Source organism: Paroedura picta, chromosome 6 (genome assembly GCF_049243985.1).
Source record: "Paroedura picta isolate Pp20150507F chromosome 6, Ppicta_v3.0, whole genome shotgun sequence".
Taxonomy (NCBI): Eukaryota; Metazoa; Chordata; class Lepidosauria; order Squamata; family Gekkonidae; genus Paroedura; species Paroedura picta.
The window spans coordinates 81,429,087-81,448,583 of record NC_135374.1 but is presented as its reverse complement, the minus strand read 5'-3'; the positions used below and the strand labels follow the sequence as shown (position 1 = coordinate 81,448,583).

Sequence of the window (19,497 nt, the reverse complement as noted above, 5' to 3'; positions counted from 1 at the left end):
GTAAAATTTGAAGATAACTGAAGGTGTGAAGCTAAGATCGACATAAGCCACTTCACAAATTTGTAAGTGCCTCATACAAGGAAATCTAAACCAATTAATTTGGAGATTGTTAAAGTTAGTATTATATGGATGGAAACAAATAGATTCTTTCCCATTAACTTTTGAGTCCAGCCTTATGGACTCATTTGAGTCCAGATGTGTACATTCAGCTAAACCAAGCCAACCTCCCACCACCCTGAAAAACACCTTACAGGATTTTTTGTTTTGTTTTGAGGAAAGGCTATTATTTAAGCCAATTACAGATTCTTCATCTATCTGTAATTGATCATCTGATCATTTATCAGTATAGCTGACCTGAATAAAAGCCAATTTTTTCTAGCTTTTATTTGTGGATATTCAGTTATGCTGATCAGCTAGTGTGGTGAGAGAGCTCAACTCCTGCCACCTCAGATGATCCTCTCCGGTATCCACATAGACTTTTCTGCAGCATGCAGATGCTGGGGACAGATTCTGCTGTATGGTGGTTTAAAGTAGTGGTCCCCAACCACCGGGCTACGGCTACCTCTCCCCCCCCCCCGCAGTAAAAAACTTCCCAGGCCGCAAGCTTGTGGCCCGGGAAGCTTCTTACTGTGGGAGGGGGGGAGAGGGAAGCAGGGCTATGCACACGCATGCACGTATGCGCCATGTACGGCCAAAATCGCTCATGCGCAAGTTCGGCCACGCATGGTGCATGCGCGCATGCGCGGCCGGGCAATTGCCCTCCCTGCTGCCGCCTGTCCCCAGCCTCAAAAAGGTTGGGAACCACTGGTTTAAAGCATTCCACAGTAGAAAGTCACCCAAGTTGGCTCTGAGTGCAGCATGGCGGTCTCTCCTCGCTGCACATGGACCCTGGAGTCAGATTCTCAGCTAACCCTCTCCCCACCACACAAAGATCATGGAGATAGCTTCTCTTGCATGGCAGTCTAAACTGCCACATAGCAGAGCCCTCCCAGCTTGGCCTGCATGCAGTGGAGATACCTGTCCCAGCTGTATGCAGATCCTGCAGGGAAGTAGTTTAAACTGTCCTACAGCTGAATTCTTCAAAACCAGATCTGTGTGTGGCAGGGAAAGGATCCCTGCCACATGCTGGGGGGAAAATAATTGCAGCTTTTAAAAACTGTTTTTTCCCCAGCCCTCTCATATCTATTGGACCTGGAAAAAAATACTGTTTCTAAAGGATCCTGTATTTGAATATGATATTGGTATTCAGGTCTGGGATTTTCAGAAATATCAAATATTTTTCAGGTCCAACAGACCCGAAATGGAAAGAACAATATCAACAACACTTTTTGCACACCCCTATAATATAGTGGTATATAATTTAGTAAGATTACATTTTAAATTTATGTTTCTACATGAAAAGCAAGATTTTCTATAAAAGGTTTTTTTTTTTAGAAATGTGCAATGAAACACTAAAGTTTCATGAAACCCTGTAATGCTGGGTTTCAAACAGTAGAAAAGGAACAGATCACAATTCATTTTAACTCTCCCACATAGGATTATGGGGCCTAGAAATCACTTGGAATTGCAGCTGATCACTAGACTACTGGGATCAGTTCCCCTGGAGAAAATGGCTGCTCTGGAGGGCAGACTCTTTGACATTATATTCCAGCAAGTGTACCCCTCTGTTCAAATGTCACCTTCCCCAAGTTCCACCTTCAGATCTCCTGGAATTTCCCAACCCAGAGCTGGCAACCTATCCTTTGTTTGCAGTGACTGGAACTACCTACCACAGATGTCCCCAACCTTTTTGAGCCTGTGACACCTTTGGAATTGGGGCAAAGGAACAACCTTAAAATGGCTGTCACAGGAAGCAAAGCCACACCTACAGAGGAAACCAAGTGCAGGGGAGAAGAAGAAGAACAGGCTGGGAAAGAGAGGCGAGAGAGAGTAATATAAAAACTATGCTTGCAGTTGCCAATGATATGGTGTTACTTTAATCTGCATAACCAATCAGATCTTCCGAGGCAAACCAGAAGCCCTACTGGGCAAAAGGCACACCTTGTCAGTTATGTCCTCTTTTAAAAACTCTTGGTGGTGCCTATAGATACCACACTGGAAACCCCTGGGCTGGTTTTAGAAATAAGGAGAGACCGGACCTCATGCTAATCTAACATAACATGGGAATCTACTGTAGCATTTGCACCTAATATAGTGTGGCTTTGAATGGTTAATCCTGAAAACCAGTAAAATACAAAAAATGACTTTTGATTCTGTCTTAAAACTTAATTTGGTGGGGACATGTTTGATTTCAAGCATTTAATTTCCATTTCCATTTTCACATAATTTTAAGAAACCATAACTTTGAAAGAGCAATAGAATTCATAGGGAATAAAAATGTTACTTGTATTTCAGCAGTTTTGAGTATCAATATTCTATTAGCATAACAAGAGGTTTATAGGCCAGTCACAACAATATTCACCCAAAATCAAATTACCAATTTAACCTTTTCAATATTTGACAAGAATTTATAAGGCCTTGATGGTTTAATGCAGAGTTCAATTTTTTTTTTGCTTTTACAAAAGAAGATAAACACATAATTATTTGCACAAAGCATTAGAAAATACTGTGATATTTTATTATTAAAAATGCTGCTGAAAAGTTTATACATATGTGTCCAGCCATATATATTTTCTATCCTTACTTAAGGCAAAACCAAAAAAAAGAGAGAGAAAATGCAGAAACAAAACCAAAATAAACCCTGCGTGCCTCTTAAGGTCAAGAAGAAAAGCCTGGGAAATTTCTTTTTCTTTTCTTTTCTCTTTTTAAAAGTATGATTTGTTGTTATTATTATAGAATCCTATGAAGAGCCTAAAAATTTCCATGTATAAATCATACATCTGTCCAGATGTATTAAATTATTAAATTGACGTCATTGTCATTTTTTTTAAAAGCTAAAATCATTCACTTACAGAAACGGCTTTACCCAAATGTCACAAGCCTGACACAGTACTGTACATATTGCTAGCAGAAGACAACTGGAAGTACTAAACAAATACCTTAGTTCACACAACGAACATACCCAACTGAATAAGATGCCATCATTTCTCTCTCTCTCTCTGTATGCTTTTAATCCCCATGTTATGACAGAACTGCTGTGTCTTAGTGGAGGCAAAATACTGATTGTGACGATGGCATGGAACAGATCTGGCTTTAATTGACGTTACCATAAAGATCAGGGAAGGTGAACCTTTCCCCATTTATTAATGAGTGTCAAGTGGAGCTACTTGCTCACTCAAAATCTCACCCAGAAGCCGAATGAAAGGATATTAATTTCACTTTCTGACAATTAAGACTACTGTGTGAGTCATGTTAGCAGTTTAACCATGTCATCAACTTTCTTGGCCGCTATTCCCAGGATCTGTTTTTGGTTTTTTCCTGCCAGAAACAGTATGGAAATGTACACTTTGCACAGCCAGTGAGGTGTCCCGTTGGAAAGTCATGAGTTATCTATGATAAAGTCAGAAGGCATCTTGTGACAGATATGAAGACCTGGGAATGATAATACAGCAGTGCAGTACTGTTTAGAGTTAAAGGAAATGAAAATAGAGTGTACAAGTTGGGGGAGAGATGATTGTGTGCAGAGCAACTCTGGTCAAATATCTTTGGTTACCATATTCAACTTAATTTTCTAAGGACAAAGTATAAATGGTTCTTCACTTATTCATAACTTGATTCTAGCTTTCCTATAGAAGATTTTAAAAACAACTGCACAGAAGTATCAGATCTCTTGCTGGGACAGCTGCATTTTTCCCCCTTACCAAACTCCTCTGATAAAGGGAGTGGAATGAGGAGTAGTAAAACATTTATCATTGAACAATAAATGGATCCAATTTTTTCAATGCAACTCACCTACAGTACAGTCGATATGGTTTCTTTCTGGCTTTCCACAGCATCCATCCTTTTCTGTGATGCAAAAAGGTTAACCAGCAAATTTTACTTAAAAGTTACTGAAGGGTCAGAAGCTTTTAAGAGATTGATCCATCCAGATTTTTCTGTTTACTTTATTAATAAAAACCAAACAAGGATTTTTGCTCCCCATTCTCCAACTTCTATGTTTTTCCTTTCAGCATAGCTAAGCAATTGCTTTCCTCACACCATCTTTTCTTCTACAGCAGCTAGTGAAGGACGAATGATTTTTTCCCCCTCAGAATAAAAAGCCTAACCAAAAAAAGCAGGCCTTCAATTGGGAAGCGACATGTTTTTGACATACTCAAGATACCAAGAACTACAAAATTGGCCTCTTTGCTCAATTTATCAAGCTTTTTGTAATTCTTCCAGTCTGTCTCTGTGTCGCAGTATCATGAAAGCAAACACAATAATAGGGAAGGAAAAAAAGGGGGGATTTAGAAAACAAACCCACCTGTTTCTTATCTATGAAAGCCTCAAACATGCACCTGTGTAACCTGTAAAAGAAATTCTGTCAGGCCATATGGTCATCTGTAATCTGTAACCATGTCCTCCTCAAAATGAACCATTAAGAAAAAAGCCTCATGTCTTGGTTTACCACTAGTAATTAAGAATAAAATCCTCCTTTTGGTTTGGGAGGAAACAGAGGTGGTATGATTAATGTTTATACACATAGATCACAACTGAAAGCACGATCTTCCTAAAAGCTCTTTTCAAACTGAAAACATCGATAAAAGCTTCTTTTTTTTAAACTCACAACTATGTACACAATTTTTTTTTTACAAAGTTTCTTAAATATAGTTCAGGCTGGCAAATCATCTCTTTGCTCAGAACTATACGTATTTACTGCATAGTCAGTCCTATTTTTTTAATAATAAAATCTTATTTCCCCCATTCTGGATTACAGCTTCGTATAATGGGTAAAAGCCCATGGTGATGTCTTTTTGTATAACAAGGGCCATTCACGGTATGGCACATATAGAACATTTTTTTAAAATTTTATTTATTAAAAAACTGTACAGTCACTGGCTCTGTGTTCCAGAAGTGTCTGCTTCTGTTCGTTACACTCAATACATATCCTTCCTAAGTGACTCTCTTCAGGCCTCAACTCTTAACTTTCAATTGAAGTGGTTGAGATATTAAAGCAGTATCCTAATAGCAATGTACATATTTCACATTTCACAGGGTTTGAAGCTGATCTTTTTTATAATATCAGAATTCCTATGGAAAGGATCAGTAAGAAAATTATGTCTGCCCTTCTCTTTCACCTTTCTTTTTTTTCCTTTTTGACAAGTTGTGTGATGGAGAATATGATTTTTATTTTTTTTCCTTTTTCATATTTTTAATCTTCCAAGTGGTTTGGGTTGGGGCAAATGACAGAGCTATACCCTAGTGGTGGAATGTCCGTGGGGCAAATTAGTACTATTTTGTCCTCCGCTGAAAGTGTTGAAAGTATGCAAAGGCTGCATTCCTGTTAATGTATTTGGGATCATGGTTATGGTGTTGGGTGTCATGAGAGGAATGTCATCTGGTGATCTTCTAAGCGTGAGAGTGTAATCAGGCGGGCAGGTGAGTCTCAGGGTGTCATGTGCCTGTAGCGACTCACACTCATGGTCATGCTCCAGCTGTTTCATCTGCAGTGACATAATCTCTTCATTCTGTATATGGGTGATATCGTTGGTTGTGTTCCGTTGAGGACTAGGACGCCTGTGTGTCTCGTGGCGCCGCTTGTCTTTCTTGTAATACAATGCTGCAAATGCCAAAATATTGAGGAACAGCAAGGATGCCCCTACTGCAATTGTGACACTCAGCTCCGTGGAATAATCTCTCTTGTTTTCTATCAGAACACTTGTATCCTCCGAGGATGTTTTTTGCGTATCCTTTGAATGTTTGGGATTGTTGCTTGGTGTCATTAATGGACGCTTTGTGGCAAACTTGCCAGGAGACCGCCTGGTGACGTAAGGAAACGAGGTCATATCTGGAGGTGGCACTTTAGTTGTTGTGGAGACGTATTGAAATATTTCATTCAGGTTGTGCAAATGTGGTACGAGTTCCAGCCAGAAAGCAACTTTTGTGGCTCGGTAATGATCCCGGACTCTGGGTTTCAAGCCGATGTGTAAATAAAGCTGATCTTTTGGATTATACTTAGACCAAGCCACTTCTTCAAAACGATTGGGTTTTGTATGGATAAACTTCGTATCCTGAGGAACTGGCTGGTTTGGATCCCTAAAAATATATAAAAATAACAAATGTTACAAGCAGCTAAAAACTTGTACCAGAATAAGATGTTGTTCAAACACAATACAGGTGCTAATATTTGGTGTTAAACTGGTGATCTCAGTTTATAGTTTTTGATTTAAGAAGTCCACTTTTCCCAAATGAACTGTTTTATTGTTCTTCAATACAAAAGATCTTTTTGGCTCAATGACTGCCTAATGTGGATTCATTTAGTGGGCTTATGACATTTATGAGTTGCAGGTGAGTTTATGAGATTTCCACAAGGGGTGGATTCCTCAAGGCAATCGTAAACAAGTTTGCATCATTCTAAACTCATTGACTTCTGTGGATTTAGAAGGGTACAATTCTGCCCAGGTCTGCACTGTTACTGCCTTTTAGGGTCATAACCTCTTTCATTCTTTATCAGGCACAAAATTAGTTATGCAAAATAAATTATAAACTATTTGCACAATTAATTTCAAAATAAAATAACTTATATAGGTCACCTAATTGTCACATAATTTTATTTATTTATTTACTTACTTTATTTATACTCTACTTTTCTCCCAAGCAGAACCCCATGGTAGCTTACAACATTATCCTGTCCTCCATTTTAACCTCACAACAACTCTGTGAGGCGGTTTAGGCTACAGACTGCCCAAAGTCACCCAAGCATGTTTCTATGGCCGACTAACCATATCTTAGTCTAACCTTTTCACCACTATATTATTATTATTATTATTATTATTATTATTATTATTATTATTATTATTATTATTATTATTAGATTTATAGCCCGCCACTCCCTTGCGGCTCGTGGCGGGTAACAATATCGCAATTCCCCATTAAAACCCCATAAAACAATAATAACATTGCCAATATTGCCGGCATGGCAAGAATGGCAGCTCAACTCCCCCCCTCCCTCCCACTACTAGCGGGTGGAGAGGAGGTCCTGATGATGTTTTGCTTCGGGTCCAGAACCCGAGTCCCCGGGGGAGGCATAGATCTATTATCAGCCCCGGCCTCAACCATAAACCTGGCGGAAGAGCTCCATCTTGCAGGCCCTGCGGAATGTTGAAAGATCCCGCAGGGCCCGCAGCTCTCCCGGGAGCTCATTCCACCAGGTCGGGGCCAGGACCGAAAAGGCCCTGGCCCTGGTCGAGGCCAGGCGTGCTTCCCTAGGGCCGGGAACGACCAACAGGTTTTCACCCGCAGAGCGAAAGGCCCTGCGAGGGGCATAGGGCGATAGGCGGTCCCTCAGGTATGTGGGTCCCAACTCGCGTAAAGCCTTGAAGGTTAGAACTAGAACCTTGAACCGGATCCGGGCAGCAATTGGCAACCAGTGCAGCTGCCTCAGCACTGGCTGGATGTGGGCCCTCCAAGATGTGCCAGTAAGGACCCTAGCAGCTGCGTTTTGCACTAGCTGAAGTTTCCGGATCAAGGACAAGGGAAGGCCCGCATAGAGCGAGTTACAGAAATCTATTCTGGAGGTGACCATTGCATGGATCACTGTGGCTAAGTGTTCGGGGGACAGATAGGGCGCTAATAGTCGGGCCTGGCGAAGGTGGAAAAACGCCTGGCCCGCTACTTTTTTGACCTGCGCCTCCAAAGTCAGGGAGGCATCAATGGCCACACCCAAGTTCCTGGCCTGGGACGTGATGGTGAGTTGCGTCCCTGCCAGGGTGGGTAAGCGCGCTTCCTGGTCCTGCCCCCTACGTCCCAGCCACAGGACCTCCGTCTTGGAGGGGTTGAGTTTCAGGCGACTCTGCTCTATCACACACCCTCTCTCTCCCTTTGTATCCATTTATTCCTTTAGGCTGAAACTGAAATACGGCAGTTGTTCCCACAAAGGGATTACAAGTAGTCCAGTGTACAATGCAGAAAAATTAATGCTGCATTTGCAACTCTTACTCTCAGTTTTACCACGAAATGATAGGAAAGCTGCAGCAAAGGTTGAGAAACCTTTGTACTCTGCTGCACACACACTGTATCTGGGGAAACTGGCAATGTTATACTTGAGCTTCTGCTGCTTCACCCTAAAAGACATCCAGGACTGATAAGTCTGATTATCAAGTGAAGGAAAAACACTGCTTATTAATGGAAGCAAGTTCTATTGCTGAATGTCAAAGTCCTTCAGTGGAAACCTGCTTCCACTTACAAATCCATCTCATTAGATCAGGGTGACATATGATTATCTAGTGTGCTCTGAACAGACACTTCAGCTGAACTCTCATACTCATTTTGTAACAGGTATGGGGAGGGGGCAAGATGGAACACTGAATCTTTCCCTATGCTTCAAGGGAAAGCATCTTCCCCTAGAAGAATGACAAACATGTCTGTAAATATCTTTGTTACTCTGCAGAAACTGTGCTCTGGCTTCCACTATAAGTTTCATGCTTTTTCATTGGTTTCTCTTTGGTATAGTAGTGCCTTCTGAATATTATATTGCCCAAGTGACAAATACATTACACTAAATTGTACAGAGAGTTCTCACTTTCATTCCCACATGTATTAAGTGCATTTCTTTTAGAAACTGGGGCTCTAGTGTGCTTTTTTTGCTCAGTTCTGAGAATTGTTTGAACCAGCATAACTATTTTCAAAATTTCCTAAGCACAACTAAAGGCTCTCAATGTTCTATCACTGTTCAGAAAGACTACTACTTATTACTAGAGGAAAATGATTATTTAACTTTAGTAATATCCTTCTAATTGCCTGATGGAATTTGCCCTTCACTTTAAAAAATGGTTCAATATTCTGGCATGCAGTACATTATTAAAACCTCTGAGTTCCCAGTGCAAAAAGAAAACAAAAAAGATATAAGTTCCTAACATTTTTTAAAAAAATTATTTGCTTTATGTAGAGTTTGTACATGAGTAAAATGAAATAATTTCATTGCATTCTGGCTGAACTGAAGAAGTAGGATCTACTTTAAAAAACACAATATTTGGAAGGAATTATGTACCTTGCATACTCATGCTTTTGAATTTTGCTTGCAAACAGTTTCACATTATACACTTCTTTAGAAACAAGGAAGGATTTTTTAATTATTATTTTTAATTGGGAATTTATATATTCTTTAGATGCACAGGAATAATACTACCCTTGCTACAGTAATAGGTGGATACAAGCAAACCAGTTTTATTTTGAGAATATTAAAGAGGAGTGGAAAAAATGAAAAGACAAGGTGAAAAGAAATAAAGAACCAGTAGTGGGATTTTGGGGAACAATTCTTGCCTTTTTTCCATACCTCATGGTCTAGTTTCAGTTACAAACTAGAATAAAAATTCCAATTAAAATGAGACTCCTTTTGCTGTATCTGATGGCATCTAGTGATTTTGCCACACTGACCTGTCCTCAAAAAATCTACTTCTGGCAGTAGACCCAGTATGCAGTGGGTGGCTTGTGAAGAGCAGTGGTCTGTGCCAATTAGAAGAGTCAATCAATCTTTCCAACTGATGCACTAACCGAGTAGTAATGGGACAATAAGCTTCACTGTGACCGCCGTTCAGAAGTGTGCAAGTGTAAAAGATACAGCATTAGTATTCAAGAATGCTTGAGAGAAACTTGTCATAATTCAGTCTCATAGCAGAACATTTCCACTCTGCTTTAGACTGCAGTCTGGAGAAAGCTAATTAGATCCAAAAATAGCCAGAGACTGTGAGGAGAAAGGGGTCCTTTCAATATTACTAACAATGTAGCTACGCATTTGAAAACTGTGATGGGAACTGTGATGCTTCTGAAATCATATCTAGTATATGTTCTTCCCAGAACAAAAAGCTCTGATCCAAGTTATCTCTGAAATGGGGCAGGGGACCATGCTGGATGTACATTTGGATACGTATAAACATTGTGGCCATACTATGGGAAACTACAAAAATATAAATTAGGACTCCAGCTGGCACCTGGAGATCTCCCATTTATGTCCTCTGGTCTCCAGATGACAGAGAGCAGTTCTGCTGAAGAAAATGACTGCTTTGGAGAGTAAACACTCCTGCTTTGTATCAAGCCTCCTCTCCCCAAACCTCACCCTCTCCAGGCTCCACCCTACAAATCTCCAGGTATTTTCCAACCCAGAATAAATTCCTGGAGATTTGCGGGGGGGGGGGGGCAGTGTGGAGAATAAGGACTGTAGGGTTTGGGAAGGGGATGGAACTCAGTGGGAAATAATGCCACAGTGTCTACGCTCCAAAGCAACTGTTACCTCTGGGAAACATGATACTCTGGTGATCACTTGTAATTCCAGGAAATCTCCAAGCCTTACCTGGAAGCTGGCAATAATATCTATTACATTTACTTTAACATTGGTGTGTCCTTTATATGACCGATCCCTCACTTATTACACGGAGTCAGAAGTGGGTAACTAAATAGATATTTAAAGCAGGGATTGGAACAGTTAGATATTGTGGACAAGAAGAACTGTACCCAAAGACTGAGGCTAGGCACCTGTACCCAGACTATGATCAGCAGTAGAAGCAGGAATAAGTGTGCACAACAGTAAGCTGTTAGATGAGAAAAGCAGAAGGTGATCAGCTTGATATGTTGTCTTGTGGCCAGAAGGCTTAAATTGTAGCCTTCCAAAGAGCTGTTCTGTACCATCCTGTCTGGTTGCAAGTGGGGTAAGATTGTAGCAGAGCAGTGGGTTGGATACTGTTCCACTTCTGCTAATATATGGGTCTATTCTGCTAATGGTGAGTCTAGCACAGGTGGAAAAGATGAATTTCAGTGAATGAAATCTACCTGTACCAGAGAAAGGCAGATTAGGATCAAAGGATCCAAACCTTGACACAGATGAAGTTCTTCTCCGAAAAATAAAGGCTAATCTGCAGATTTATGTGTGTGCTTTTGCACCTGACAATTACATATAGAGCTGTTTGCTATGATTCCTGAGCAATAAATAAAAAATACTATGATTAAGAGATTATATTTCCCATCTCCCCTCCTACAGAACAGGTGGAATTCCAAGGTCACTAGGTTGTAATTTTTGCTGTTTCTTATCAAATCAGAAAAAAACCCAAATTAATCAGTCTCATTACTACTGAGTAATCATATTAGCAGTTGGGCACATAGAAACATGATTAATAACCTTTCCTGAGCATTTGTGCTGTCTATAGGATATGTGGTATAAATCCAGACCCAGGAGAACTCAATTTTCTGTACATCAGGCTGAAATTTGCTCTTGTGCAGGCAATCTGTGAAAGTTACTTGAAATTAGGAGTAATACTGACAGAATTATGAGGGAGTTTTTATAATCCTTAGATGAATGCTGAAGTTCAATTTAAGACTCTACTACAGGAAGGGTAATGATGAGGATAATGATAAAGAGATCTTGACATCCTCGGAACTGTTTTCATCACATATGAAACACCTGCATTTTTCATTTACAAGCCATGATATTTCTCTGTAACAGACATTTCCATTATGATGTCAGACACAACAACCTTGAATTGTCAAACGTTTTTACAGCCAGAGTCAACTAGTCAATATGGCCATTTTTGGGTAGTTTTGATCCCTGATGTTTCACCAGTGTGGCTGATATCTTCAGAGGTGGCAAGATGGAAATATCTCTGTGCCAGAGTGTGGAGTGGGTGAAAAATTACTGGGCATTTTATTTACTTCTCAGGGTGGGGTGTGTGTAGCATATCACATTTTTTTCTTATCTTGAAGTCTGCTGGGGCTGGACTGGAACTAGGAAACTCGTTTCCTGTATTTGCTTGAAGTTCATCAACAAGTCAATTAGAAAGTGTTTATCTTGTGACTGGGGGAAGTTCATTAGAAAGTCCATCCATCAAGTCCATTAGAATGCCCAGATATAGGGGGAAACATTCCTAATTGACTTGCTAATAAACTCCAACCAAGACCAGGAAAGGAGCTTCCTAGTTACAGTCCAGCCCCTGAAAGACTCCAAGAAAGGAATGTGATCTGTTGCAATCCTATCCACACTGAGAAGTAAATAAAATGTCCGGTAATTGTTCACACAATCCATAATCTGGCATGACGAGATTCCATCTTGTTGTGTCCTACCTCTGAAGATGCCAGCCACAGTTAGTGGTGAAACATCAGGGACTAAAATTACCAGATCATCCTGGAAAACCCACAACAGCCAACAACTTGTTCCATGGCCCAGTTACAAGTCTGTACAATGCAGACCCCACCTACACTTAATTAGGACACTGTTTCACATTAACAAATCACATTCACTGAGCTTGTGGAGGGGGGAGCCAGATTACATACACTGACTCTACCTTGGCTGCTGACAGTTCAATGGAAGGCATTAATGGAGCCCACATGCATGCAATTCTGTGCATGTCGGCTTCTGCACTATTGGGAAAGTTGCAAAAGGCCAGATCACTTGTAGAATACACATAAATCTTTGGCCATACCTTCTGTTTAATGTTCAGAAACTGAGGCGGGGTCAGCATACATAATCGTGGTCTCTCCTCCAAAGATTCAGTGAACATGACGTTGTAAGCAGATACAATATTGTGTCATACACAATATACTTATTCTGCCAACTTCAAATCCAAAAAATCTCAGATTATTGGTAGCTAATTATACTCTAACATTGCTATTGTAATACAGAGTTCACGGACCAAGCCAGTGAACAGAACACTGCATGGGCAGAAGGGCATTTTGGCCTCCCCCTGCTTGTCTTGCATTGAATTGTTTGCCCTGTTATGGAAGACAATATGGAACTATTTAGCTCCTTCCAGACGATGTTTGTTTGGGTAATAGCACAGGGAGGAAGGGTGAAGTTCCCTCTATGCTATGGTGACCAGATTTTAACATTGGTAAAGTGGGACACCATTGACTGGGAAGGTTCTTGGTTAAAAATTTGGTCTACGTGGAGCAACAAAAAGTTTCATAGAACGCATAGAATGCAAAAATAGTATTGTAATATATATTTTTAAAATTTCAACATAAGTACAATTTGCCAGGTACCCCCAGATATCCCTCCAAAAGTGGGACAATCTGGTCACCTTACTCTATGCAGGGACCATGCAGACTGGGACAACAGGGCAGCATATACAACTCCAACCCGGAGTACTCCATCTTGTCTTCTGGAAATAAACCCCAATTGTCAATCCCAGGACCTGTTAAGAAAGTATCTGAGAGAAAATCCCATTCAACTTCACATTCACTCTTTCCATCCCTTATTTTCTCTGGCTCAGCCACTTTGCCAGTCGCTTGAATTTCTATTTTAAGGTGGATTTTGAGGGATCCTCTCCTGGGCCAAATATGTCCAGTCTATCCAGCTGTAGAATAGGAGTGATTTGTTTTTTAAAGTATCTGTAAATGTTACATAGGAATAGGTTTAAATTTACAAGGCAGTGTTAAAAATTATTTTTTGAGGAATGCTTGGCTCCCCAGTTTTTCCTACCTTTTGTTCTATCCCTATCTGCAATATATTTTTTCTTTAAACAATTAATTGCTTTAAGTGGATACAGGATATACTGTATTTGCCGGTATATAAGACGACTGGGCGTATAAGACGACCCCCCCAATATTTCCACTCAACATATAGAGTTTGTTACATTACAGTACTATGGGCCATTATGGGCAGCTATGTCTATCCCAACTGAAGTGCACCCAGCGTATAGGACGACCCCCCCCCCACTTGGAGTAGTCTTGTACGTCAGCAAATACTGATTTCAATGCCTCTTACAGTTCCAAACCCCTTTCCGAGGAGTAAGGCCCATTGAGTAAGGCTCTGAGGAAGCCTGTTTACTATAGCTCTCTCACCTTTCTGGGAACTGCCTGTAGCCCTGAACTGGTCAGGACACTACCAATATCCATATCCCCCCCCCCCCCAGTATTGCTGTATACTGTTCTCTGCACTGCAGTAGAACTGCAGCTCTGAAAGCACAGTTCTGCCATTAAATGTTCATTGGAAAGATTTATAGGCCCTTAGTGTGCCATGAGAACATTTATTTTAATTCAATACCAAGATGAGAAAAGGGGAAAAAAAATCAAATTGCAAAAACAAAACCCGAACAGTAACAAACACCAGGTGCTATTTAGAAGGGAAGTACTGCACTGTTCCTTAAGAAAATGTTACCAAAAAAGTGTTTCTCAGCTTTATTAAAATGCTTCCAATCTTTGTTTTGAACACTGCCATCCTGAGGAAAGTTACATCCTTTATGTCTGTTTAAAACGATGGGCTTAGAAGGGTGTATCTCTGCCTAGGATAGTACTGTCATTGTTTTGTTCTTAGTTGTATTTGCATACACATACATTATAATTTCTGACTCATTCTGAAATTGAACATTTTTATTGCAGTAACAAACCCTGGTTAGGGAAGGGATTTTCTTGTTTTGCTTCCATCTGCTCTCTGTTAAACTAGGCAGTTTTATGGAACAGGAGTCATGGATTTGTTTCATCTACAGTAAATGTATACAGCACGTTTTATAGGTTTAACCTGAGACCCATTATTTCCAAGAACATTCATGTCTTAATAACTGCAGTGTTTTTTTTCTAATGTATGCACAGTTTTATAGCATCATTCACACTAGATATTGAAAAAATAGATTGGAAAGGGGGAAAACCTCTACATACAAGGGGATATTCTAGGTAACAAAATGATGACTTTATAACAACAAAGAAATTTTAACTATTGGCCTTGGCATACAATTTAGGCATGCTGGCGAATATGCAACAGAGCAGGCTGTGCCTACTGTATAAACTTGGATTGGTTTATTGGATTCTTGGGAATTGTACTTTTGTGATGGTACTGAACATGCTCTGTGAGAGCCCACTAGGCTTTTTCACAAAACAGATGTAATTCCAAGAATTTGATTGTAAGAATAAGTATCAAGCCAGTTTGCCTCCTCTTCCAACCGGCCTGCCTGTCTTGTCCAGTGGCCAGCCAATTGCCTTCTGTCCCCCACCCCCTGACTACCCCTCCTACTTCCACTTCCCTCTGAGGCTTGGAGGCATGAGAGCTGCCCCTGCTGGTGAGTTCCATAACAGCCACCTGAAGCCTTTCCAGGTCCTGGGGGGAGGGGGAAGCCATCCTGCGGAGAGGGGGAAGCTGTATTCCTGAATGCAGTGAGCTTGGCCGTTAGTGTGTCAATAATCAGCAAGTTCGTCTGTACTCCAAGTGGGCTAGGCTTATGAAAATCTCTGTACAGTGCAAGATCGGTCAGATTTCTCCCTCTCTGAAAGCAGAAAGACAAAAGCCATCTTCTTTTTTGTAGTTATTAAAAACCAAATTGATATGGCACAAGGAACAGAATGGTTAGACTGGGGGGATTTTGCAGGACAGGAGAAGGCCTGAAAAATGGCATCTCTGTGGTTTTACAAGAAAGCAGGTGCCATTCCTAAAAGCCTTTAATCTATCTTGCATAATGGTACTCTACAAATCCTGCTTGACCATAATCTGGCTCCGAGTGAACTATAGGTGTTCAAATGCCAGGACTGTTGATGCTGATAGTATTTTAAGCTGTTGATTAATTTTTTCTTTAAATTGAGTTTTAATCCACTGTTTTAAGTGTATTTAACTGTATCTATGGAATTATGTGCATCAACCTGAGCTGGGAGGGCAGTATAAAAAACATCAAATAAATAAATTAAATTAAAACATTGAGCAAAACTTTTGGTGAAGCAAGTATAGCTTCAAACTGGCATTTCACATTTTTTCCAAATGCAAGACTTCATACCATAGAACAGTTTCATTTACAGAAAGCAGTTATTTGGCAAAACCTACCCTGTTTTAGCGAAGTTTGTCCAATATGTCATAACAACTGCACTGAGCATGACGTCATTCTTTGAGAAGTTGCAGTTAAACAATTCAGTGGGACCAATCATAGGGATACCAAACACATACGGTACTTCGTCTCCATGTGCTGAATCAGCCCAGCTAGGCTTCATTTCACTCTGGCAATGGTGATAGAATGCATAAAAATATGTTGGGGAGCCATATTGTGCATGAAGATCAGCTGTGGCAACAGCTGGCGCAACCCACTGATGGTCAGTAAACAGTGCTACCAGTGTCTTCCTGCGAGTTTCGGGATTCTCCTTATCTGCCCAGTCTGTGTACATAAACTTAATGGTCTCTCGTAGTGTGTCTTTACCTTCTGGATAGCCATACAGATTGTCCACAAAATTGGAGACTGAAAAATCAAAATCATTTGGAGAGACTCCATCATCATTATCCACAATGCCATCCACAAATTTTAAGCCTTCCCCTTGGTTGACACCTAGCATGATGTCATAGTTGAGAAATTCTCCCTGCTCCATCAGAATCTGAGGGTCATCCGGAATTACATCCCCATCAATCACAGGCCCAAAGGCAATGTGGTATGTAGCTGGAGTGATGGTCTGTTGAATGAGTTCTTTGTAGTTCTTGTTCCGAAAGCATTCAACTAGGTCTGTAGTATCCAACATGTTGCAGCCCACTTTTTCTGCCAAAATGGCAGTGTATTTGGCAGGTTGATAGTTCACAGCCCAGCTGGATAGCGCAGTTCCACTCTGGATGATTGCCTTTTGGAATAGACCTGTCGTTGCAAGTTTGAAAGTTAAGACACACACAATATAGCAAAATGATGCTTGTGCATTACAAGAAGTCTACTCTCGCAAAAAGAAAATAGAATTCCAGATGGGGGGGGGGCAGCGGCATTATCTTGCTCTTAATTTTAGTTAGCAACTGTAAATTTAATTGGCTTCCTTCTCTCTCTTTTTTTATGTTTATCTATTTAAATTCTTTCTGATTTGAAATGATTATATACACAAAGCACAAAAACCATCATTTGTTTCAGTCATTTCCAGATTTTCAAATAGCCATAACCAGATCCCTGCACAAAACCCATATGTAGATGCATAAGGTCTGAAATTTACATATACTTGTAGAGGTCTGTGAGCTCTGCAAACACAGAGGATGAGGTAAGGATGATTTGAAAAGGTAATATCACCACTGGTCTGGAAACCAGTGATGAAAAAAAAAATGAAACAAAAGCTGTCACAAACGATCTCTGACATATGTGTAAGTGTCCTTGTTCAACTGAATTGTGATCAAGGGCTTTATAAGAATGTCAGCCACATGCAATCATCTTCTCTTGATGTGAACAACTTGCACAAATAATCCCCTTGCCACCAAAAATGTCAGGGGAAAATTATACTTTTTCCTCCTGTCTTACCGAAGCCATGCATCATGTAATTTAGGAAAAAAGTATGCGAGACTAAAATCAATTTAATAGGCTCGTCTTTCATCCTGCAAGACCATGTCCCATTTCTTACATAGGTGTGTTTTCAACTTATCACTGAGGGATTAGATCAGTTAGAATGTATCTGCATTTTTCTGAAGAAGCTTGGTGTACGGGGTCACAGTTTCAGTGGCATGGTGGTTTCCCCCCCATGCTCCAGTGATGCACAGCAACTAGTCTAGAGCAGCTCTTCATCACTAGAGCACAGGATAGTGAGTAGAAAATGTTTTTGAATCTATCCCAGATGGAGTTACTTTTCAGGTGTGTGGGAGGGAAACAGATCCCAATAAAAAGAACTGAGCTAGCATGCATTTGCATGGATGTGCACACTCTGTTTTGCAGGATATGAAAACTTTATGTGGAGCACAAAAATGTTTCAATTGTGTCCACAAAACTCAATTGCATTTTAAGGATGATAACTTATTTAAGTCGGACTGAGCATGGACGGAGCCACTGTGGAAGAAAAACAAATATTTCTGCTTTCTAAAGAATGTTTGTCCTACTGATTTTATGTTAAGTGAAAATGATACTGTCAACTGTGTTCATTAAATATTGGAACTGAAGCACACTGATATTGTATTCACTGTACTTGCTATTTACTTTTAAACAATTTCCAATTCCAAATGCATAGGTAAGAAGATTGATACCTTCTGAATAGTGAGACAGTGTCAGCAGACTAACACAGGATGCCCCTGCCCCTGATCCAAAAATAGTAACTCTTTTTGGGTCTCCTCCAAATGATCCAATATTTTCTTCAATCCATCGTAAAGCTTGGATTTGGTCAAGCAATCCATAATTGCCTTTTGCAGCTTGGTCTCCAGTGCTTAGAAAACCTACAAGGCAAAAAAAGAGAGAGATAATTTTAGCTCACCAGTCACAGAATTAGCTATAGGGCATCCACATACAACACATATATCCTTCTATCCTTCTTCCAGTTTTGAAAGGTCATGGTCCGAGTTGAATATGTTCAAAGCAATATTTAAAAACAGAGTCATTTCCCCACAAAAGCAGAAGGCTCGTAATCCTTTCCAGATAATTCTACATTAATAAAACAATACAGAATTGTGTTTTTTTTCTTTCAAGGTTTTTTTTAATGCTAACTCTTACTAGATATCAGCAAATAATTTCAATATGCCTCAGAGTTTGAATGATAATGGAATTTCTGCACTGTCAACTCACTACATAGAAGGAAAACTAGTACACCAGTTATACAGAGAGGGGAGCATTGTCATTTTCACAGATCCCTCCTATTTCTTTTCAAAAAATTCTGACCAGCAGTGAAACGTGACAATTTAGGCACACAGATATACCCTTAAAAGGAAAGGTGTAAAGCAGTCAAATAGTTTCAGTTTATTTCAATACTAAATCAGCTTTGAACCTTGCCATATACAATACTAACATCAGCAAATAAGTTTGCATGTCAAGTGGACCTAATTGGAGGCCTAAAAGAGGATGCCACACAAATCCTTGGGCAATACGTAGGCCACAGCTTTATTGCAACAACAACAACAGCAACACAAAAACACATGGCAAGAAGCATCAGTGCAACATAGGCAGATCCCACCGTCTCATGGCAAGCCGACCTCAAGAAACTCCCTGTCCAGTGGCTCAAGTTGGAGTAATCAAGCTACTAATTCTTTGCTTAAAGCCCAGCTCCTGTCCATCTGCTGGCACCTTTGGGGGTAGCAGGTCAAAGGGAAACACCATGGGCATTGGCCTCTGCTTGCTCCCCCCTGTCACCTGGAAATGCGAGCCACTAGATAGCCTTGCTCTGTTCTAAGGAAGCTTGCTAACATTGGTGAGATTTATTTGTTTATTTATTTATTTTATTATATTTATATACCAACCTCCCTGGAGGCTCAGGGCGGTTTACATACAATATAAGAACAATACATGAAACAGTCTATAATGTATGAATAGCCGTATAATATTAATAACTAATAGTTGTAACAATATAACAGTATAACAATATAACAGTATAACAATGCAACAGTGCAACAGTGCAAACAGGTCCAGAGCACTCTGGTGGAGTTCTGAGAGGGAGGGGGGAGCAGGGGCCCTTCAGTCGCTGTTGGTTATGCCTGGTCTCAACCAAATGCCTGGCGGAAGAGCTCCTATTGTGAGTGAATGTCAT

General features: G+C 40.3%; 1 protein-coding gene across 7 annotated transcripts in view; it reads right to left on the bottom strand.

The window, feature by feature from the left end:
* Positions 1-2,595: 2,595 nt before the first annotated feature.
* Positions 2,596-19,497, bottom strand: part of NLGN4X (neuroligin 4 X-linked) — a 242,268-nt gene continuing 225,366 nt past the window's right edge. For all 7 annotated transcript variants that reach the window (XM_077343305.1, XM_077343307.1, XM_077343301.1 and 4 more), the window contains 3 exons: positions 18,011-18,196; positions 15,869-16,658; positions 2,596-6,174 (listed from right to left, as the gene is read on the bottom strand). In XM_077343305.1, the coding sequence (XP_077199420.1) occupies positions 5,331-6,174; positions 15,869-16,658; positions 18,011-18,196 (1,820 nt within the window). In that variant the 3' untranslated portion in view covers positions 2,596-5,330. The remainder of the gene's footprint in view (positions 6,175-15,868; positions 16,659-18,010; positions 18,197-19,497) is intronic.